The sequence below is a fragment of the Chelonia mydas genome, chromosome 3 (genome assembly GCF_015237465.2).
Source record: "Chelonia mydas isolate rCheMyd1 chromosome 3, rCheMyd1.pri.v2, whole genome shotgun sequence".
In the NCBI taxonomy this organism is placed as follows: domain Eukaryota; kingdom Metazoa; phylum Chordata; order Testudines; family Cheloniidae; genus Chelonia; species Chelonia mydas.
This window is the reverse complement of record NC_057851.1, coordinates 125,800,353-125,824,906: the sequence shown is the minus strand read 5'-3', so window position 1 is coordinate 125,824,906 and position 24,554 is coordinate 125,800,353. Positions and strand designations below refer to the sequence as shown.

General features: G+C 41.9%; 1 protein-coding gene across 2 annotated transcripts in view; it reads right to left on the bottom strand.

Moving 5' to 3' along the window:
* Window positions 1-645: 645 nt before the first annotated feature.
* Window positions 646-24,554, bottom strand: part of FAM89A (family with sequence similarity 89 member A) — a 49,165-nt gene continuing 25,256 nt past the window's right edge. Inside the window, exons 1-2 of one of the 2 annotated variants that reach the window (XM_037895210.2) lie at window positions 9,665-10,068; window positions 646-3,191 (exon numbers count right to left, since the gene is read on the bottom strand). In XM_037895210.2, the coding sequence (XP_037751138.1) occupies window positions 3,033-3,191; window positions 9,665-9,904 (399 nt within the window). In that variant the 5' untranslated portion in view covers window positions 9,905-10,068 and the 3' untranslated portion in view covers window positions 646-3,032. Of the gene's footprint in view, window positions 3,192-9,664; window positions 10,069-24,554 lie in introns of those variants that run through there. The other variant, XM_043543273.1, reaches the window with a different exon arrangement.

The window sequence follows — 24,554 nt, the reverse complement described above, 5'->3', positions numbered from 1 at the left end:
ACTCAAAACTAGAGCCCTACGTGGAACTATTTTTTTTAATCCCGCTCCTGTCTGGCCCTGCAATACTCACTCGTATCTGCTCACACATTGTTTCTTGATTTTTTTTATCCCACTCCCACTACTGTATTATGGCAGCGGGTCCATCTGGGACCCACAGGATCCCAGTCCTGCTGCAGGGCTCTACTGAAAACTTGTTATGCTTTGAGAGGTAGAAAGACCATCGGGGATTTAAAAACCATCATCAAGCCATCATTTGCTCATAAGCCAAATTGCTCCTGTGGAGGAAGTTGCTCTATTAGGGCAAGTCACGCAAATACATGCAGGAGTGATCTTGCTCACGAGCACAGTCCCAGTGAAGTCATTAGGACTTCATCCATCAGTAAACTGTTTACATGTATTTGCAGGATTGGACCCTTAAATTACAAGTAAAAAAATCTATGTCTGTTTTAATTTGAAAACACAAAAACAACTTAACCAGAATACTGGGGCATTCCTATTGCAAATAAATACAGATATTCTATTTTCATATAATTTCCTTTCCATTATGACCAAAACATGGCTTTTCTTCAGTACATAGGAGGAAAACACTGTTCCTAGAACTGAGTATTTCTGAAATTCAGTACAATGAACTAACATTCATGCAACTTTACATTTTATGCCACACACATTTTTATTTTGGGGATGGGTCAGGAAAAGAGGGGGATGTAAATAGAATAGGACTTGCCTTTTTAATGCCAGGAGTATAGCAAGTTGTATCCAAATGATTACATTTAATACATTTGAAAGACTAACCATGGTGACAAGGGTACAATTGCTGAATATACACACAAAACATGAGAACTGCCTAAATACAGAAGTTGTCTTTTTGATTACTACATTTGCTATATGAAACTTATCGAACTCCATTGTTTCATTTTTCACTTATGCCTTACTGAGTGAATTAGGTCAGAAATTATTATTTTTTTAAACGTCAGCACTCTGTAGTACACATTTAAAGAGGTAAAAACACAAATTACTTCACATGAAATAGCTTTTTCCTATCCAGAAGCTTTACTTTTGTTGAGTTTAGATTCCATTGCTATCACAGTTTAAAGGAGAATACACACAAACAACAACCCAAACTATCTTCACTTATGTCAATGCAACACATTGTATACTACTAGCTTTTGTTGACAGTTAAGGAGGGAACTACCTGCAGAACTGGATGTGATCCTGGGTGTAAACTGAATGTGTGCCAGACACATGAACCAGGCAAACATCCTTTGAAGAATAAGCCCTTAAGGTCGCTCTGTTTTTAAAACAGAAACTGTGGCCAATTAAGGCATCGCTATACTGACGCAACACAAGACTTAGTTCAGAGATCAAAAATGTAGCTACAATGTGGGTATTTGTCTTATGAAGGTTCGCAAATACTACATCTACAATAATTGCTTTAAAGACACTGTATGCTGCCTAAGTGTACAACGCCATTTTCCTTTACGACCAGCCTTCAGCATAGCTAGTGAAGCGTGATACTCCAAGGTAAGCATTTTACAAATCCTAAATTCAGGACAGCTTCTCTAAAAGTTAATTTGAGATAGCCAAGTGAACACCTTAATAAACCACTGATTCCTGCATGTTAGTCCTTTCACGGATGGAAACTAGAAAGTTTATAATATATAAACTAATTAGTTGTTCTCTCCCTTTCTTCTCAAGGCAGCCCAAATTATTAGCTTGTATCAAAGTCTGATGTCAGAATTTTACAGCAGTTTTTAAATTTCTAAATTTAAAGGGAATTAGCCACGTTGAACACTGCCATTTTACTTTAAAATGGTGCAAAGAGCTGGCTACTCCCAGATACATTTTGAACACACTCAATATTACACACATGTGCACACATACACACTTGCACTACTAAATCATAATAAACTTAGTTTAAGGCTTTAAAAAGCTCTGAAAACAAAAAATTATACTTCAAGCTTAGTTCTAAGCAAATATGGTAGTCTCAAAAGCGTTAACATATGCAAACTATACTCCCAACGTACTTATTTTGTAGGTTTTTTTAAAAAGTTGAAGGTTACCTTCCAAAAACAAAGTTCACCCAGTACAAAATATTGCAGTTGTCCCAGTATCTTGTATTAAAGGTCTCCTGATACTTCATTTTCATGTGATTGAAAACACTTGCATAAGAGTTTGGCTTATTACAAGCCACACAGTGGCTGACAGACTGATTAAACCTGTGCTTTTACTATTCAATACAGTAAAAGCTGAGTAAACCATTCTGAAACAGATGTTAGCACTCACAGAACTATGTTTATGCAAGACATCTCTAGAAGTCAATGTAAAAGTTATAGCCCCTTGGTAGCACTAACAAAGTGAATTAGATCAGCAGGAAAAAATAAAAAAAGGTATTGATAACATTCACTGGCATACATGTAGCTTTTGGGCTAGGAGGAAAAGAACATGGCAAAATATGGTTTTATATAGAGAGAGGGAGAAAGACAAATATCTGAGAAATTGTGTAAACAATCCACCCAGTGCAGAACTGGAGTTAAGTGAAATGGCTAATAAGAGCAGACTAGCTTAGTACAGCTTGGAATGTGTGTATCAAATCATTTCTTCAAACAGTATCTATCTGTACTGTTGACAAACGCATACCATCCATAGTTATTCACACCACAATTATAAAAGATTTATGAGAACACTCAGGATGTTCTCGCCCTCTTGTATCATCAAAATTATAGCTGTAAGTTACTTGCCAAAAATTAGTAAGTTGGAAACACCCAGCCTGCAAATTAAGAATGATACCACCTGTCAAACATGCTGGAGGACTTTTCAAAACACGTGTAGCACATCACTTTCCTGACGTAGCTTATGCATGTGTAACTTGTATTGACAGTCTGCCAGAAATAAATGAATTTAACAACAGGTAAGGTAGCAGGGGTGTACCACCCCAAGAAGAGACATCTAGATAGACTGGAATCTTTCTTGGAAATGGGAGTTACGCAGGGTGAAAGACTGATCCATGCACTTTTGTCCCTGCTGTGTTGTTCCTAGAAATATTCCTCCTCTTCATCAAAAAAGCCATTTTCCAAAGCATATGTGCAGTCTGCATTAGATACAGCTTGGCATGCCCCTTTGTATTCTTGTATTGATTCATAAAGAGAGTATAGTTGACATAGCAATGACATATCCAGCTGCCGAAGGCCAACCTATTGGGGGGAAAAAAAAATAAAGACACGTTGGTATTTCAAATGTGATTTGATTGTAGTATGGTGGCACTTGCACACTTTTCCCCACAGCTACTCAGGTTCAGAGGATGAGTTGTGTGTCACTTTGAAAGAAAGGCCATATCCACCCCACTGATAAGCCAGATGAAACAGCTGTGGAGAAAGCAGTGTTCCATGGTATAAAATGTGGCAAAACGTTCCTCGTGATTCAGTCATGTTACCATGCCCTGTTTACTGGGCAAAAAGCTGTGCAATCCTAGGCCGGTGTGCTGCAATGTAAGAGAACTCAAACACTTTGTACGCCCTGTGATGCCCAAGATAGATTTACAGGTGCGACCACATCTGTCCCATTTACTCATCTTCCTTATACAGACTGTGTGCAAGATGCTATTCTGTTTCAGAAATCCAGGAACAATGAGGTTAGAGTGTAACTAAAAAGTTATCAAATCTGTATAACTAAGGGAGCATAAAGATCAAGCTACTGAGTGCCCACATCAAAGCATTCTAGAAATCTGCAGGACTGGAAGCTATGGTGTATACCTTTATCCCACTGTTCAGGAGATTGTAGCTATTAGTTGCCTTCAAGTAGCCTGCTGGACTGTGTTACATTATGTTGTAGCCCTGTGTCGGGGCAAACAAATCAAGTCAGCTGCCTCATGTCCCAACTTCTTGAGTCCAGGACTAAGGGTAAAATTTTCAAAAGCATTTAAGTGGTTTAGGAGTTGAAGTTCCATTTAAACGAGTGATTTATGTACTTTTGAAAATTTTACCCTAGACAACCTGGACAGATTAGACTTGAGCAGTGGGAGGAGCTGACCTTTCTCCATGTAGCTAGGGCACCAGAATTACATGAATCCGTGTGTGGGCAAGCGTACACATGCCCCAGTCAGGTACAAAGCAGGCAGAGACCAGAGGGGAGAAAAACAGAGCTAGCCATTTAATATGAAAGAATTTCCTCACTCTAGCATTGAAGGTCCAATATACCTTTAAGAGTATTCAACTGACCAAAGGAAATGCTCAAACCAAACATCTCCTTTATCTGAGATATGTTAAAAATGCTGCACAGCTAAAACTTAAGTGAACTGCCATACCTACCAATTTCTGAGAACAAAAATTAGTTTGACACATAGTGCCTAATCAGGGTTAGTCCCAGGGAAGAAATTTACCATAACCAACAATTGGAGAAAGGGAAAAAATATTTATTATTTTTATTATTTGTACTGTGGTAGCACATAGAGGCCCAAATCAGAAATCAAGACCACACTAAACAAAAAGACAGTGCCTGCCCCAGAGATCTTAGGATTCAAATACCTGAAGAGAGGACAGGTAGATACAACACATGGGTAAACAAGATAAAAGCAACACACACTTAGCTCTTTGTTTGGGGTCCTCCATTTCTGAGGTGAAGGAAGGGATACATTAATGTCCCACAAACTGCCTCCCTCTAGTTAAAGAAAGCTGGACATCAGTTGTCAAGTTAGATGTCACTAGACCACTGCCACAACTCCCTCATAACCCTCACATCTGTTGTTTTTCTTTCCATCTTCATGATTTCCTCTAGCTGCTGCCCCCTCCTCCTTCTCCTCTCCCCAGTGCTGTCCATGTGCTGCTACCCCAGCACCAAACTTTTCTCCCATCAAAAAGTGAAGCAGGATCAGGAGCACATCATTTGCTCTCTCTCCTCTGTTTCTCTCAGCCTTGGCAAAGCAGCACTAATGCAACTCCCCTCCAGGGAATGAGCGTGACAGAGAAAAGAAGAATGGGATACCCGTTGCTGAATTTAAACCCCTACTCCGCTCAAATCACAGGATAAGATCTTATTCAGCCTTGTAAGGGCTAATGAATATTTAGCAGCCCAGGCAAAGTCTACATCCTTAAGATGGCAACTAGCGATCAAAACAAATTACTCACCCCAAGCAAGCATGCGAGCAGCATGTTGTGAGGCTACATGTACACACACACATACAGAGGAAAGATTAGGCAATCTTACCTCAGAGGTGAATAGTATCTACAAATATTTAGAGGGCATCAATATTGAGGTTAAGAATTGTTCAGGGAAGAATAATTAGAGGTAGTGAGTTGAAGTTGAGCAAGAAAACCTTTAGGCTGGAGAACAGAAAAAGATTCTAGACACTCAGGTCTATGTCTTGTTGGAAGTAATGGAGTTCTTACCAATGGAAGAAGAATTTCAGCTAAACACATTTGAGAACATTCTGTGAAGACAAATTCTGCACTAGCTGGGAAATGGACTAGAATAGACATTCTAATAATTATTGTTTTTCACTGTTTGTTTTGTTCAACAAGGTAAAGGCAGGTTTAATTTTAATGTAGTACAATCTGATATAATCAGTATCTTATTTTCAAGTTATGGCTCAGACCCAGACACTCAGCATCTTTCATGTTCAGTAGAACCTATGTACAGAGACAAGGCCAGTATGTAGTCCTTGATTTTGTGCTATATTTTCTAGAACCACTATAGACAGAGAGAACGTCTTAAACACAAAGGGCTAACATGTCTTTACTAATATGTACTAACAATTGTTAATATCTTGTTTTTCTGTATTTGTTCCATATCTCAGACAAACAAAGGAAACAGATCTATCAAGAAAGATAAAAATACAGTCTCTGGCTCTTGGCATGTTGCTAATGAGACTACTGGTACTGCATTTTTTCAGACTTTAGCGAATTGATCTTGTATGGTGAAAAAGTTCGCTCGCTCAAAGTGTTCACTGTAGACACCGCAAAAGGCATAGTATAAGTTGTCACTGTACCTACTCCTTACACGAATGACAGTTCAGAGAGGGTTCCCTCCCCCGCAAAAGACAAAAACCTTACTCCTTTCTAAATCTACTACTGTCCCCTTCAAAATCAATGCAGAGAACTTCATTTGGGTATGGAGGGAAGAATGCTGGTACATATTTTCCCCCCCATATTGACATTAGAATCTTATCACAAGGTGTTTTCTACTGTTTAAGCATCAAAAACATGCTCAATATTATTTTAATTTCGTATAGTGTAAAAAAATTAAGTTTGCAGTATATTAGTTATATTATAGTACTACCTGTCCAAGAGAAAATAGGTGACCTATTACTAAAACGTTAGAGACTCCTGCATTTGTCTGTTAACAACTGCACCTAAATTGGAGATATGTTCCAGTGGGTAAAATATTTACTCCTCAAAAGATTTATTTAACCAGATTATCACTAAGGATATTCTATCTATAGCATCAAAGAGATATTCTAATTTAAGCCATTTGATGTGCATTTCTCACTTGTTTTTCCATCCAAAGACATTCAAATTTCTATCACTTCCTGAAATCAGTGATGATACATATTATGAAAAACTGAGATTTTTTTCCTGTTGCCCTTTAGAACATTGCTGAATCAGAGTTTGCAGTCCATAGAGCTACACTGCATCTGACAACCACCTAAAAACGATTGCTCGAAGTCAATGCAAATTGATATCTCCAACATGAAATTGAAGACACTAATAAAACTGTCTAGTTGTTGAAACACTTTTGTTGTGACAGAATAAGATTTTAGCATTTAAAATGTCTTCTTAGTATACTGAGGAGGAGCATTCTACAGGCTGGCAGCAACACCTTATCAGACAAAACAAACACAACACTGATTGTAGGATAAGTATAAAATTAAAGGTTTCAGAGTAGCAGCCATGTTAGTCTGTATCCGCAAAAAGAACAGGAGTACTTGTGGCACCTTAGAGACTAACAAATTTATTAGAGCATATGCTTTCGAGGGCTACAGCCCACTTCATCGGTTGCATAGAATGGAACATATAGTAAGAATATATATATACACACACAGAGAGAAGTTGTATGTATGTGTGCTATATATAGAATATATATATATACACACACACATACAGAGAAGTTGGAAGTTGTATATACATACAACTTCTGTGTGTGTGTGTGTGTATATATATATATATTCTTACTATATGTTCCATTCTATGCAACCAATGAAGTGGGCTGTAGCCCACAAAAGCTTATGCTCTAATAAATTTGTTAGTCTCTAAGGTGCCACAAGTACTCCTATTCTTTTTATAAAATTAAAGAATTAGAGTTAGCTTAAGTTTGGTATTTGCTTTATAGTTTGTGGCTAGTACGGAGAAGGCCCCAATCAGCAAATAAAAGAAGGCCAATAGAATTAAGTAGTATTACTTGTAGTGTAGAAAGGACGTATGGTTCCAAAATAACTAAAGACCTGCAGTAACAAGACAAAGAAAAACTGTCTTAAAAGAAACAAGCTCAAATCTTCCCACTGTTCTGCTGGTAAACAAAGAGTGGGGGGAGAAGATAAGAAAGGAAAGGCCTTGGGAAGAGAGGACGCTGTAAACCTTTTTTGGATTAAGACTGGAAATAAAAGCAAATTGTCTCAAATTGATTTTTAGCTGAAGTCAGTAATTTGGCAATGACATCACTTGTTTGTCAAAAAGGTATAAACTCTTAAAGGATTCATTGCTAATTCTTGCTGGGCCACAGTAGAGCTGACCAATATGGGTCTAAGCACCCCTGGGTTTAGCCCGTTTGTAAGTATCTTGATCAAATGCTTATAAGTGGTTTGTTACTGTTTGGATGTAGTAAATTGCTTATTAGTTAGGCTTTTTAGGCATGTTTAGAGCAATTGTATAAATACTATTTGGCCTTTGGATTTAATAAAGGAATTTATGGTAAAGTTCATGTTTGGTGGTTTCCCACATCATTATTAATATTAATAATTTCAAATATTAATAATTCTAACACTGGTGCAACTCCGTTTAAACCAATGATCAGTCATGGATTTTGCCCTATCTACAGCCCTTTGCAAAGTAGCAAGAGCTCATAACACTCTTAACATAACCCATTCTCAGAGAAGAAAGTCATATTAAGAATATGTATACTCAGCACTTGGGAGCATGCTTCCCAGCTCCAGTAGACAGATGTGTGCTAACTCTGCTCAAGCTATCACACTAAAAACATCAGCATAGCCAGGGTAGCATGGATGGAGCTCGGCCTAGCCACCCAAATACAAATCCACCCAGACGCTCCAGGGAACATACTCAGGCAGCTAGCCCAAGCCATCACCCATACTACCCTCAGTGATGATGCTATTGTTAGCAAGGCAGCTTGAGCAGGCTTAGTACACCTCTATCCGCTACATAAACAGATTTCCCCCTACTGACACAGCACAAGAAACTTTTATCATTCAAATACTCAAAGACAATTTTTTTTTTAAAGCTTTGATCACTGTATCAAGCATTTTCAAAAATAAATCTTACTTAACTGGAGAAGAAAAGAATTTCAGCAAGAGTGTTTCCTAAATCAACTTTAAGCACAGGAAAAAAAAAAGTATTTTAAAAATATTAATATTTTCAATAGAGCAGGAGGAAGGAGAGGGGCATGTAAAGGGGCCTAAACTGGAAAAAAAAGACTGAACTAGGGGTGTATTTTATCTGTAGCTAAAGGAAGCCTAGTAATTTCTTTGGCTTGGTGGGTCATTTTCATTCAGGCAAAAGTATATTAACCCTTTAATTGTGATACACCACAAAAAGCATACTTTCCTCACAATCCCTTGGTCTGTCCTAGGGATGGAGATGTTAAATATTTACAGCCTTAATTTATCCCACCAAGTAACTATTATGGGTGTTCATAACTTTTTTTTAGTATTACTATTATGCCTCTGTAAAAACTACTTAAGTTGCTTGATTTACACTTTACTTATGCTACTTGGAGAGCACACGGTAATATTTTCAGAAGACTATCAGTGATTTAGAAGCCGACCTCTCCTTTTCAAAACTGATCTGGGTACTTTAGCCACACGAGCCTTAAAAGCTTGAGCTGCTTGGGCCCTGTTGAACAGCTTCCCTGTAATTCCTCTTTTTCGTGCTACGGCTTTTAAAACACCATCTATGCGGGGAGGGGGAGAGGGAAGGGGCGAGGATGACTCTGGACGTGGCCGCCTCCGAGCAGGGGAAGGGTCTGATCCAACCAGCAGTTGTGCCGGCCAGAGGTGCTGGAACTCGTATCGGGGGCGCTGAGAGCCATCGAAGCATCAAAGCCCGGCTATGATGGAAACCACTTCAATCCGTGGGTGCGGCAACAACCCCAGCACCCATGGTCTCAGCTCTCAAATCTCATCCCCAAACCTTCCCTCTAGTGCGAGCCTCAGATCAGGCGCTCCCCCATCCCTGCCTCCTTCGTGCAAACAAACCCCAGCCCCACCCCAACACGGCCGCGGCGAGACCAGCGGGGCGCCTCACTCGCAGTTCCGAGGGTGGCGCTTTCTAGCCGGCGGCGCGTGGTTTCCTTCCCGAGCGGGCCGGCTCCAGCCAGGGCGGCAGCTGCGTGGGGCGCCGGGTGTCACGGGGCAGCGCCGCGGTGCCAGCTCCCCCGGGGGGCGCCCGCGGCTCTGCGCTGGGGGACAAGCCCCTGCAGCCCTGAACCCGCCACCACTCACCATCTCTTTGCGGAGCAGGGCCAGCGCCGCGTCCAGGTTGGGCGGCCGGGGGGAGCCTCGGCCGACGCCGCTCGCCCGTCCCCGGCTCAGCTCGTCCTGGATGCGGGATTTCTGCGCGTACAGCCGCTCCAGGTCCCGCCAGCGCCCGCCGCCGCCGCCCGAGGAGGAGTTCAGCAGCCCGCTCAGGCTCTTGGGCAGCGGCGGCAGCCCCGATTCCCCGCCACTTCCCGGCCCGCTCATGCTGCCGCTGCCGAGAAGGAGCCGCCGCCCCCTTCGGTTCCGAGCGGCTCCCAGTCCCAGCGCCGGAGCCCGCCCCTGCGGCCCGGCCCCGCCTCCGGGCTGGAGCGGAGAGTCAGACAGACAGAGGCGGGGTGCCTGCGACCAGAGAGGAAAGGGGGCGGGGGGTGATCGGGGGGAACCGTGGGAGGAGAAGGGGGCTGGGGCGAGTGGGCGGAAGCTCCGCCTGGGAGCAAGTTTAGCCGCCGGGCAGTAAGCAGCGCCGGGCCCACCCCCTCCTTTTGCTGCACGGGGTGCCAGCACAATGCACGTTTGCTGCACTGACGTTGAAAGGCCTCCCCGGCTACCTGAGAGCTCAGTTCTCCCTGGCCAGCGATTCCTTTCCGCACAGCTCCACTCCACTGGGCCTGTGCAGCTTCCCAGCGTTGAGGAGGCCCAGGAGCGCACGGGTAAGGGACAGAACCTCTGGGAGAGCTGGGCCTAGGGTGACCAGGCATCCCAGTAATATCGGGACAAAGACAATACGGGCTTTGTCTTATATATGCACCTATCCCTCTCCCTTCCCCCGAACAAAAAAAGTGTCCTGATTTTTCACACTTGTTATCTGGTCACCCTACTCTGGGCCTCATCCCAGCAAAGATAAGAATGACCTGGCACCTCATTGTATTTAGGACTGGATGCAAAACTTTAACTTAGCTTTTCTACAATAGGTTCTTCTTTCACACTACACCCATATTGACACACAAGACATGTACAAGTCTATACATTAATCAAACTGTTTCCCCTATAGGTGGGAGAATAGTGAGACTGCTTTTGTGATTTTTTTTTTTTAAATCCTTGTGAGACCTCAGCTAATAAGGCAATGGAGCCTTTGTAAAGATCTAGATATACATAATTGGGGGTATTTGTGTGTGTGAATGGGAAGAAAGCGATACGGGTATACGTGAGTGAGAAGAGGGTAAGTGAGAAGAAGGGTAGCTTATGAGAGCAGAACGGAGTATGTGACATAGGTGTGAGACAGAAGAAGGGAGTCTGAGTGTGTATAAAGAAAAAGGAGTACTTGTGGCACCTTACAGACTAACACATTTATTTGAGCATAAGCTTTCATGAGCTACAGCTCACTTCATCGGATGCATGTAGCTCACGAAAGCTTATGCTCAAATAAATGTGTTAGTCTCTAAGGTGCCACAAGTCCTTCTTTTCTTTTTGCGAATACAGACTAACACGGCTGTTACTCTGAAACATGAGTGTGTATAAGGGAGACGGGGGCATAGAGTGGAGACAGCAAAAGGGATGTAGAAATGAAAATGAGCTGCCTGGTCCATCTAGCCCAGTATCCGGTCTTCCAACAGCGGCCCATGCCGGTGCCCCAGAGGGAATGAACAGAACAGGAATCATCAAGTGATCCATCCCCTGTCACCCATTCCCAGCTTCTGGTAAACAGAAGCTAGGGACACCATCCCTGCCTATCCTGGCTAATAGCCATTGGTGGAACTATCCTCCATGAATTTCTCTATTTCTTTTTTGAACCCTTTTATAGTCTTGGCCTTCACAACATCCCCTGGCTACCAGTTCCACAGATTGACTGCGTGTTTTGTGAAGAAATACTTCTTTTTATTTGTTTTAAATCTGCTGCCTATTAATTTCATTTGGTGACCCCTAGTTCTTGTGTTATGAGAAGGAGTAAATAACACTTCCTTATTTACTTTCTCCACACCAGTCATGATTTTATAGACCTCTATCGTATTCCCCCCCCCCCTTAGTCGTCTCTTTTCCAAGCTGAAAAGTTCCAGTCTTATTAATCTCTCTCCTCATATGGAAGTTGTTCCACACCCCTAATTGTTTTTGTTGCCCTTTTCTGTACCTTTACAAATTCCAATATATCTCTTTTGAGATTAGGCAACCACATCTGCACATAGTATTCAAGATGTAGGCATACGATGGATTTATATAGCGGCAATATGATATTTTCTGTCTTAGGTTAGGATGAGATTTTTGGTTGTCTTAGGCAGTCTGAGAATAGGATTTTTTTCTAGCCCGGGGGTTGTTCTTAAGGACAAAATAGATTGTGGACGGGTATGGCTAGTATCGTCAAAATATTTTACATCCTTGGTCAAATGAAGTGACAACACACACAAGAGACTATTAAAAGCTATACAAGTCTTAGGAACTGAGAAAGAGAAGGGCTAAATTCTGCCTCTTTGAAAATGTGTAGCATTATCTTATTTGTCTGATCTGTAAGTCTGTACAACTGCCATGCATCTCACTTAAAAGAAAATTTCCATTTCCAGTTGGAATGTCACAAAATGTATCAAAATATCCAATGGTAAAATTTCATATTCTTATCCAATATTTAATTTGTAGGGATTGAAACTAGAGAAATCCCAAAACACTTAATACCTTCCTAGCCAAATAATGTATAGCTGCTCTGTATATCTTCCTGGAATATCCTTGCCCATTTGTTGCATATATTATGACCACTATTTACCTCAGTCTTCAGCTTGGAGGTTTTTGCGTGGATTCCTCTCTCACAGACATCACTGGTTTTAATCCATCAATTTAGGCTACCCCATAAAAAATTGCTACCACAAAAAGCTTGTTAAACCTGTATACTTCTATCCTGGATAGCAAAATTTTAGGAGTGAGAGTTACTCATCAGAATTTGCTGCCTGTTATGCCAGGAATGAGAACTAGTGATGATAGCAAATTGTGACAAGTTAATGACATCCATCAGATTTATTACCAGGACCTCTTATTTTCTCCAAACAGCAACAAAAGAAAAACATGAACCAACTGTAATGTTTCCTCATTCTTTAAGTCTACACCCATGCATGCACACACAAACACACTCAATCATTCTATATCTTGGATCTCCATAGTCTCTGTCACTCTCTAGAAAAAAACAGAACTTTGAAGTTCTTCTTTTGATACTCATAGAGTTCTTTGTGCTAAGCAACAGAGCTGAGAGACTGAAAAATAAAAATCAAGGAAGGGTACAAAACTGGAGTTGTCAGAACACATTGCCACTGCAGATCCAGACTCTTGGGAGCATGCAGTTTAGCGGTACAATCCTCGGAACCACTTAGAAGACAATGATCATTGGGACTGCGTGTACACCAACTCGTACCTGTTTATCTGATGCAAGGTTATATAATAGATTATTGCACCACCAGTTCTCAATGTCTTTCCACCAGTTGACAGGAATGAAATCACTACATATGTAGATGGACACATAAGAAACATGTGGATGAACCACTTCACCATTCACTGAAATGCAGCCACTTATACTATAGAACTCTGCGGCTGTTTAAGAGCTCACAATACCACTGCACAACAGTCTAGAACAACAGGGTAATATATTACCAATAACATTGGAGTTCTGCACCCTTAAGAGCATTTCATATCTTATGCATCAGGATGTAAACTAATTAGCTAGGGAGTTAAGAAGGAATTTCTTTCCTCCCCGAATACGCATTGTGTAATTGGCTAGGTACTTTACTAAGGGGCTCTGCACCTTCTGTGGCATCAAATCTGACAGGCTATAGCAAGAGGCAGGATACTGGCCTTGATGGACCTACTACAGATTTTGGTATGTTGGATTCTCTATAACAGGGTAGCTCATTGTAACCATGCAGAGAAATTTAAGGAGACACTATGTACTTTTACAAAATTGGCATTTGTCCAGGACATCAGTGCTATTATTACTACACCTGCAAAAGTTACTTTATGATCTAGAATGACACAAATGGTCAGGACCTTGCTCGTCTGTCTCATTTGAAAACGTTCAGTATTACAGTAGCCCCCCATACCATGCTATGACATTGGTTCAGCAGGAAGGTTGCCATCTGCTGAATCACCAACATCACTCACAGCAGCAACCGTAGATTGTCTTTCAATGTTTCCTGTTCAAGAACTGACCAGATCATTTCCTTCTTAGTGTGTGACTTAAGCCTCTAAGTGATTTCCCATTTTCCCCTGACGAAAGGTGGCATGAACTTCACCCAGTTTTCTTTCTGAGTCGTATGGCTTTTACATGGTTTAAATATCATTGCTGTCTTTGACAATAGTTTCATTAAACCAATTTAATACGGATTTTTTTACCAATCTATGTTTTCTATCTATGTGCTTCTTCAGAGATCAGTTATAAGCAGATTATAATGCAGATCATAGTCAAGAAGAGTTATCCTTTCCATTTGTCATGGTGCAACTTCATTCCTAACTAATTGTGAAAGATAAAATAGCTCACTAACACCACCAGCCTTTCAGCCACTCAAACACTCTCTTCTGGGCTATGCCAGCCCTGTCTTTGCCTTGGAGGTTAACAGGAGGTGCACCCCATTCCCTAAGTCCCTTGAAGTGTTCCCCTGTGATATCCAGCCCCTCACACTGGCAACTCACAGAAACCTCAGATCCTCTGCACCCAAAGGTGCTGTTTGTACCCCAGTTTTACTTTAAGACCCCACTTCTGTATAACACAGCACTTATAATAAAATAATGTTAAAAAAGAATACTGGGTCCACTAGAAGCAAAAGAGAATAATTGATAAACAATTATTACAATCTTACTCATGGTTTTCAGAACTCAAAGCAGTCATAACTTAACTGTTTCACTCCAGGCAGTGTCAGGTATAAACAATAGGAACACAGTACTTGCGGCTGATGACAGATTGATGCAAGCATGCTCGTATCTAAAACTACAATTTTTTATATTTGAGCACAGACAGGCATAAGCTATAGGTTTAAAACATCCCAAACAATTACCTAGAATCTGAGATGGTATTGAATAAATAGCAGCAGGTCAGCGATAGCTGATCACTTCCGCGCCAGGGAGTATGGTGTCATGAAACAGTCTCTCAGGATAGCATTAGAGAACTGCTCCAAAGTACACTCTATTATCTAGTCTTTTTATAACTAATTTTTACAAAACACATAACTCATAGTGACCCCTACTGGGTCATCACTTCTCCTAACTTCAGTCAACTACTTATCAACATAACATTCCTAACAATCTTAGTCTAATAAGCTTCCATAGCAAAGACACCCAAACTCAAGATCTCCATCCTCTTAGTTTATTTCAGTCTCAATTTTTGTCTTGACTCCTTTCTCCCCTCTTCTCATTCTGATTAGCAGAAACTGCAAACATGCAGCTAGCATTTGACCTGGCCTCCAGAAGCTCTGCTTGTTCAAATTAACCCTTAACTATGTGGTGTTCTATTTTATTAATTCATGGTGGCTAAATGCACACAATATGGTTGCAATTTGCTTGATCAACTTCTGGGGTAACACACCCCTCCATTCCAGGGCAACAACAGTATAAAACAAAATACAAAGGAGGGCCTACACTTAATAGTTACCTTTCCTATCTAATAAAGTAGGTTCCCCTCTCCCCCCCAGTTCAATCTGTGGCAGAGTTGGCTGGCTTCCCAAAAGCCAGGATCCAATCTTTCATAAAACACTTCCCCTCAACAAGATGTCTCCTCAATGAATGAATGTAGAGTGTCTTTCTACACCTTGGATCTACTGAATTAATCTTTTGTCTTTATTCACAGAAAGGATTATCCCCTGTCTGTTATAATGTTCCTTTTTATCTCTAAGTGGTTTAGATTGTTTGCAATTGCCATTGATGGTTTTCCATTGACTGCTCTGGAATGGAGCAAGGGTAGACAACTGCATTACATCACCATGTGACCAGGGCGGGATAACAACTCCCTCCCGCTTCAATGAGCCATTACTGAGAAATATGATTCTCAGGTGACTAACTTTTATTCTATGACCATAAGGTATAGTTTTCAATATAGTTACATTATTCCTTAAATATTACCCTTACATACATCTTACAATGATTACAAGTATTGATAAGTTACAAGCTTTCAGTAGAAAACTCACATGCTACTCTTCATGGATAAATACCTGAAAGTGGTATATTAGGTGCAGTGAGTTTGTCAGCTCTGAGACAGGAGTTGCTTGTAAAGAACCATGAACCTTTTGCTTGTTGGCACCAATGGTGAGTCACATAGTGGCTATCACATTATTTTATGAAATTAAATCCAACTAAAACCATTCTTAATGTAGGCTAAATGCATCAACAGAGCCATGTTCCCTCTATGTCAAGTATGTTTGATGACAGTACTATTGACTCTTCAAGTATTAGGATCTAGGTATTGTGTTATCCTTCAGTTTATTAATGGACTTATTTCTTTGCTCTGTTACCAAAGATCATTTTTGCTAAATGAAAGCCATTTGGAACCTCTTTTGAATATTCTCATTTTATCTTCTAGGCATCCTGCACTAATAGCTTTACTTCTATTTAACAAAAAAAATTTTACACTGGCTTACAGTACAGGTTCATATCAATTGTGAAGTTTGTCTGTTGACTTTCAGGCTCTAAATGGCTCTACTCATGCAAAGTTAACCTATTATTTTAAGTCTAAATTAGCTGTTTATCTACTCTGACCCAGTTGTAACATGGTGATAATGGAAGCTGGAGTCTTCCGCAATTATGCCTCTCTGTTATGAATGTAATTCCTTTAATTATATAACACACTCAGGGCTAGATCCACAAAAGGACTTAGGTGCCTAACTGCCATTTTAGGCACTTAAGTCCAACATTTAGGTGCCCCTGAGGTCCTCAAATTTCCGCTCACCTGCCACCTAATCCTGAAGGTGCCTAACATGCCTGGGCACCTGAGTTTCCACTGTTAAAGTTGCCCTAAGCACCTACATTTCTGCCAGTCAGCATGTACACTGTTGCCTCAGTCTAGGCATAGTCGCCAACGCCGTGGGTGCTCTGGGGCTGGAGCACTCACGGGAAAAAAATAGCTGATCAGCTCCTCCCCGCCAGTGTCTCCTGCCCACCGGTGGTCAGCTGTTCAGTGGCACGCAGGAGGCACTGGGGGGTGGTGGAGGAGTGTGGCAGAAAGAGGCAGAGGGGGGATGGGGCGTGCTTGGAAGGGGGCAGAAAGAGGCTGGGGGGGGCAGAGTGGGGGTTGAGCACCTCTGGGGAAATCTGTAAGTCGGCGCCTCTGAGTCTAGGCATCAGGGCACATCTCATGCCCAAGGCCCAGTGGGATCCTCAGACGAGGTGTTTCCCCACCTACCTTGCCAGCGGGACCTGACCCATTGGGCATTCTCAGAGCATGCCTAAACCCACACAGAACAGTTGGGGTTTTAACCTTTACACTCAGCCAGGTTCCAGTCTGCTCTTTGTCTGATGTGGAGCAGGACCTGGATACTCGACTCTCAGGAGAGGTGCCCTATCCACTGGATTATGATGTAGTCTGGTGTGAATCTCTCTCCATCTCTTGTGTTAACGCTGTTCTGCTGTGTATAAATTACTAAATGTGCATTGGGCCAGATAGAACATGTGAATGGGTCTATAGTCCAGTCATTAGGACACACATCTGAAAGGTAGGGAAGCCATGTTCAGCTCTACATCAGGCAGTGGGGGGAACTGATTCTCACATCTTGGGTGAGTGCTCTAACCACTGGGCTAAAGGTTATAAGGGAAGCCTCTTTTCCCTCCCACGTTTCTTGCAAAAAACAGGTTAGACACCCAACTCTAGGAGAGGGTTCACAGCTGAGAATCCCAAGCAAAGATAGGTGTCTCCCTCTGGCCCAGATTTTGGGTGCCTAACTGCCTGAGAAGTGCTGGGCTTAGGCCACACCCCTCTCCTTGGCATTTCCTATTGGCTAGTTTGGGCAATTCCCCACTCAGCCTGTTGGCTTCTGTAGATCACATTCTTAGGTGCCTAGATCTCCCCATGCATTGTTTAGGGCAGTGATACACAAAGTGGTGGTCCGCGGACTGGTGCTCGCCCGCGAGCCATCGGTTGCTGGTCTGCGTGTACATTGGGGAAAAAAAAATGCCAGTCCCCCACATCAGATAGCTTGAGAAGCGCTTATTTAGGGGACCTAACTCAGGGCTGTGGATTCCACGAGGTGGCCAGGTGCCTGGAAGGTAGGCATTGCAACCTTGAGCTTTGCAACCCCAAAGGCTGGTACTCCACAAAAAAAGTTTTGTCTGCATAGCTATGGTAGTCAGGGATGTGAACCCCTGCCCTCTGCTGACATAGCTGTGCCAGCAAAACACCCAGTGTTGCTATGCTAACAGAAGAGGGCTTCTGTCAGCACAGCTGTGATGCTGTTATAGAAGGTGGTACTATGCCAGCAGAAAAACTTGACAGCATATGCTGCATCTACACTAGAGGGCTCTGTCAGTACAGCTATACTAGAAGAGCTAGACTGGCAAAGCATGTGTAGTGTATGCCAGGCCTACGTCCCTTGTGGGTCTAGCCCTCAGCCTTTTTTGGTTTTTAGAACTAGACTAGAGACAGGTGTTGCTGCTGCTAACTTTTCTTTAATTAATGCTTCTAGATAGAAAATACACAGAAAAAAATACATTAAAATATTAAGTTTTCACAAGCTGGGAAATGACAGAATCGAGGTTGCCTATATAATCTTAATTTGGCCTCCTTGTGCATATGCATTCTGATACAGTCTTTAATTACATGATCACATACTGTTTTTTCCACAAAACACTGCCCTGTTCAGTGCATGGGATGGACAGTGGTCACTGACAGGTAGTCATTCAATATTTCTTTTTCCCGTCATCAGTCAGTATATAGCACTATGCCTTAATTACTACATATCATGTGAACCCTTCACTGAATTAATGTATTGATTTCGTAACAGGCTTTTCTATGATGTTCTACACTGTAGTGTCTGACTGGTTCACAACATTTTTTAATTTCTCTTTACAACACTCCTGTGATATAAGATGGCATTATTATCCCTGTTTTACAGAGTGGAATTATGTACACCTAAAACTAGGGCCTGATGTACACCTAAAACTTACGTTGACCTAGCTCCATCACTCAGAGCTCTGAGCTATGTTAGCTGGACCTAAGTCCCACTGTAGGTACAGCTAGAATTCTTCTGTTGATCTAGCTACCGCCTGTCGGAGAGATGGATTACCTACATCAATGGAAAACTCCCTTCCTCTGCTGCAGCAAGCATTTACACTACAGCTGCACAGTTGCAGTATCATAGCTGTGCCACTGTAGCATAGACATGGCCTAGGACACAGAGAGATTAAGGTCCTTTCACTTCCGGAACCTCATGCCACAGCAGCCCGTGGCAGCCTGGAGAAGTAGATCCAGGAAAATTCCTGCTCAGCCCCTGACCAGTCTTGAATATGCTTGGTCACTGAGTTGAGATGTTGCATGCACAATCCAGTAAGCACATAGGAACTGTGTGGGGATGGAGCATGCTCAGTGTAAATGAAATCTTCAGAAAATAATGCTGCCAACCTTTAACAAAACTCTAGTGAGCATGTGCAAACTGTAGTTTTTCAGAGACTTATAACTTGGGCAAATTTGAGCAGGTTTCCATGGGAATGGCAAAAGGAGCATCCCTGAAATTTGGCAGGAGGTCACCTTGGTGTTTCAAGTCCCTGCTCCAAAATGGAGACACTAAAATTTCTCAAAAACAGTGAGGAGTCCTTGTGGCACCTGAGAGACTAACAAATTTATTTGGGCATAAGCTTTCGTGGGCTAGAACCCACTTCATCAGATGCATGGAGTGGAAAATACAGGAGCAGGTATAAATTCATAAAAAGATGGGCGTTACCTTACCGAGTGTGAGGTCAGTCTAACGAAACAATTCAATTACCAGTAGGATACCAAGGGAGGGAAAATAACTTTTGTAGTGGTAATGAGAGAGGCCCATTTCAAACAGTTGACAGGAAGGTGTGAGTAACAGTAGGAGGAAATTAGGTTTAGGTTTTGTAATGACCCAACCACTCCTGGTCTTTATTCAGGGCTAATGTGATGGTGTTTAGTTTGCAAATTAATTCCAATTCTGCAGTTTCAGGTTGGAGTCTGTTTTTGAAGTTTTTTTGTTGAAGAATTGCCACTTCTACATCTGTTATTGAGTGACCAGGAAGATTGAAGTGTTCTCTTACTGGTTTTTGAATGTTATAATTCTTGACATCTGATTTGTGTCCATTTATTCTTTTGCTTAGAGACTGTCCGGTTTGGCCAGTCTCTGTGACCCGTGGGCACTGGAGTTCTCAGTTGTGACCAGAGCAGTCATTGTTGAGCATTGTGGGAGAGCTGCTGGAGAAGAGTTGACATAGGTAACACAGTGTCTATATTCACAATGCATTGACCTCAGTACATTGACCATGGCTCAACGCTGCTTGGGGAGGTGGTGTTATTGTGTCACTCTAATGGGGCACTCACATCAGTGGGAGACAAATTTAAGTGTAGACACATGTATAACTATGTTGACATAAGGCAGCTTCCATAGACTTAACTTTGTAGTTTAGACTAGGCTTCAGAAGGGTCTTGTCATGTCTTTCTGACAGAGGAAGAAGAGAAAGGAATTTGCATTTTCTTCTATGACTGAGAGACTATAATTTAAATGGCCTTGGTTACATTTCTGTCTCAGGTTCATTTCAGGTCAGAATCTGATGTTATATGCACTCATGCCAAAACATTATTTTCAACAATTATGCTTGCTGTATGATGCATGTTGAAACTTTAAATATTTGTAATACTACTATTTTAAAGCTTTGCCTGGTATGTAGACTTGCTTTTGTAAAATAAAAAAAATTATGCATAACTTATTTTGGGGGCCGGAGGAGGAAGAGAGAAAAATTATCCGTTTTAATAAATTGAATATAATGCTATGTAGAAACTGCTGTATATGCTTAAAATGTGCTTTATACACATGTCACATAAAATAAATAGAGAATTAGTTTTGTTTTAAAATATCATTTGCTCCCCCTCTGAAGCGCATCAAGGCAGAGATCAGATGGCTGGAGAATCTGAAACACTGCACATATTTCAGAGTAACAGCCGTGTTAGTCTGTATTTGCAAAAAGAAAAGGAGTACTTGTGGCACCTTAGAGACTAACCAATTTATTTGAGCATAAGCTTTCATGAGCTACAGCTCACTTCATCGGATGCATACTGTGGAAAGAGTATGCATCCGATGAAGTGAGCTGTAGCTCACGAAAGTTTATGCTCAAATAAATTGGTTAGTCTCTAAGGTGCCACAAGTACTCCTTTTCTTACTGCACATATTGTGAGCACCAATCATCCTCACTTCTCCTGTCTGTTACATTTCGGTAGCATTTCATTTCTGCCATTTAATTTATGTGCAGAGTAAGAACTTTCATAAATTCCACCTCAGATGACCTCAGCACAACCAGGAGAGCACCCCCGTAAGAGCTGACCCCACCACAGATCTCTCCAAAGAGAAAGGTCTGTTCAGTGCAGGGCCGGCTCCAGGCACCAGCGTTCCAAGCAAGTGCTTAGGGTGGCAGTTAGAAAGGGGCGGCAGTGTTTCTGCCACGGCGGCAATTCGGCGGCAGCTTCTCCCCTTTGCCGTCCAGAGCGGCAGTTTTTTTCACTGCTTGGGGCAGCAAAAACTGTAGAGCCAGCCCTGGTTCAGTGTCACTGGGATAATAAGACAAATACCTTTAAAGCCTATAGCTCTAATTTCACCAGTTAGCTTTCAGTAATCAGATTCTGCAAGGCTGCTACTGTAAATTGAGCTTGCACTGCTAAGAGTCAGAAGCTGGTTGTTGCAAGACTAACAAACATAGAATTGAATTGCAGAGAAGCAGTGCTAACTGCCCCCTTCAACTGTCATTTTGAAGAGGCAAACAGTTCTCACTCAAGGCTTTATCAGACACTTAGTAGGTGGGAAAAAATTCCATTAGCACTTTGAAGTGCTATTTTCTTTTTTTGTGAGGCAACAAAAGAAGTCTAAGTGAAGACTGACAAAGCTACTAAGAACTGGGTGTATGTGTGTGACAATACTTTATTTTAAATCCTCTCACAAAATTATGTCTATTTCTTTCAGGCCCATTAATTTTTGTGTATTACTGAAATTATTCATTCCTACACTGCACACTCTCCCGTAATTGGGTGATTTATTTTTACCAGCTGGCATGCAAGGCTGACACAGATGAGCCTGGTTCATCACTGGCATAACTGTGACTACAGTACTGCACCAGTTATGAATTTGGTCTGTTCTGCTTGACAGACTCTTTCCCAGAGCTCATGAAATGAGGGAGAATCTATGGGAATGGGTAGGTGGAGAGAGGTGAGGGGCACTATTATATCCTTTTAAATAAGATACAAAAACAGAATAGGTGAATTTCAACCTAAAATTTCAATAGTGCAGTGAGATGCACTATAGGGGGGATTTATGCTTTTCTCTGAGGTGAACTGCACCTGTCTTTGGTTAATCCAGACATGGGCAAACTAGAGTTTGGCACCAATAATAAAATAAGCAATTGGTCATTGTGATGGGGTGTGTTCCCCACACAGGCCCTGAAGGAGCGAATGTGAGCCTGAGAGGTGAATTAACATATCTGGCAGCACCTGAGAGAGAGAAAGAGAGCACACACATATACACACAAGCTCCAGGTGTAATTGATAATGAAGCCCAGCTGGGGAGGGGCTAGGTGGCAATAATAAAGCCAGGAACTTTGCAGCAGAAAGGGCTAGAGGGAGAGGGTCTGTGGTCACTTTCTGGGGGTAGAAAAGGTAGGAAGCAGTCTAGGGAGGCAACAAGGAGTCTGAGGGTGTAGACCTTGATAGTCAGCTATAGGGTCTCTGGACTGGATCTCAGAGTAGAGGATGGGACTGGGCTCCCCTGCCAGCTACGTAGGAAGGTGGGTTGAAATCCCCTAAGGAAAGGGGTGTAAGGACCACGGAGCCTAGAGACAGATGGAAGATCTGCTGTAAGGTCATTGGACTGTAGCTGGGTCAGACTCCCTGTTACCTGGGAAGGGGTGGACTAATGTGTAAGGGGTTAGAGGGCCAAGTTGCAGGGAAAGAGACCACTGCAGCAATGGAGGGACCATCAGCAGAGGAGACAGCTGCTATGCTATGCCTGGCCACAAGGAGGAGCTCCTGTGATGAATGAACCCTGTTACAGTTCACAACATTCATCAATAACCATAAATTTTACCAAGTTTTCCAGACCAAATCTCTGTTGGTTCTGGTCATGACTCTGACTACAATCCTACACCAGCAGAGCTGGTAAGAAGGCATAGGGCCTGATTCTCTTCTCTCAGCAGTATAAAATAGGAATAATGCCATCAATTCCAACTGAAAACCAGTGTAAGCAAAAGGAAAATCAGGTCCATAATCATTGCAGAAATATACCTGGCTATTTATTATATACTGTGCTCATAGGCAGTGTGGAAATCAACCTGCTACATTTCCTCAGGCATAAATTACGAGTCACAAAATGGAGAAAGATGATATAACTCCTGTGTTGAACCCTCCATCATATCATGCTCACTGCCACCAAGAGGTCATGCTCCAAGAGAGGAAGAAAGGAGGCCTGGTTTGTATAGTTGACATGAACAAAATGAAAGGACACATGCATGTGATTATTGACTGCAATATGCCACCCTTTGCTGTCTCTTCTCACACACATACAGAATTCTACTCTTTACCCCCTAAATTTAACCTACTCTCCCACACCCGTTTTCCTTTTACACCTACTCCCTTGTCTGACACGATCGCAATCCTCCCTCCCCATTATCCATCACGTAACATAAGAACTAGGGATCACCCAATCAAATTAATAGGCAGCAGGTTTAAAACAAACAAAAGGAAGTATTTCTTCACACAACGCATAGTCAACCTGTGGAACTTGTTACTAGGGGATATTGTAAAGGCCAAAACTATAACAAGATTCAACAAAGTACTAGATAAATTCATGGAGAATAGGTCCATCAATGGCTATTAGTGTAGATGGTCAGGGGTGCAACCCCATGCTGAGAGTATCCCGAGTCTCTGACGGACAGAAGCGGGGAGTGTTTGACAAAGGATGGATCACTCAATGATTGCCCTGTTCTGTTCATTCCATATGAAGCACTTGGCATTGGCCACTGTTGGAAAACAAGATACTTGGCTAGATAGACCATTGGTCTGATGCAGTATGGCTGTACTTAGGTTCATCCCATCTCCCCACATATTTTCTCTTTTCCCTTTCTCTCCCTAAATATTTGTGTCCCCCCAACTTTTTTGTTTTGCTTTTTTATGCTGTATGAAGGCCTGAATAGTTTTTTTTTAATCTGTATTTTTTTTTTTTTTTGCATACATGAATTTTACATTAGAATCTAGGAGCTATTGATAATGTTTTTGCTAGAAGATTCTATGCATCTGGAGAATTAGTGAAATCATTACATCAGATATCAAGAAATGAAATCTGATTATTGAAAGGGAAAGTGACTTATTCAAACTGTTTGAAACTCTGTTTTGCATTGCTGTGAGTAATCTATTTAATTCAAATGTTCAGTAAACAGTTGGAAGAAAAGATCTGTTCCTTAAAGATTTACTACCTCCCACTTTTAGTTAAGGTCTGAGAAAGTTAAGGTCTCGGCAGCAGTTCTGCAGAAAAGGACCGAGGGGTTACAGTGGACGAGAAGCTGGATATGAGTCAACAGTGTGCCCTTGTTGCCAAGAAGGGCAATGACATTTTGGGATGTATAAGTAGGGGCATTGCCAGCAGATCGAGGGACGTGATCGTTCCCCTCTATTCGACATTGGTGAGGCCTCATCTGGAGTACTGTGTCCAGTTTTGGGCCCCACACTACAAGAAGGATGTGGAAAAATTGGAAAGAG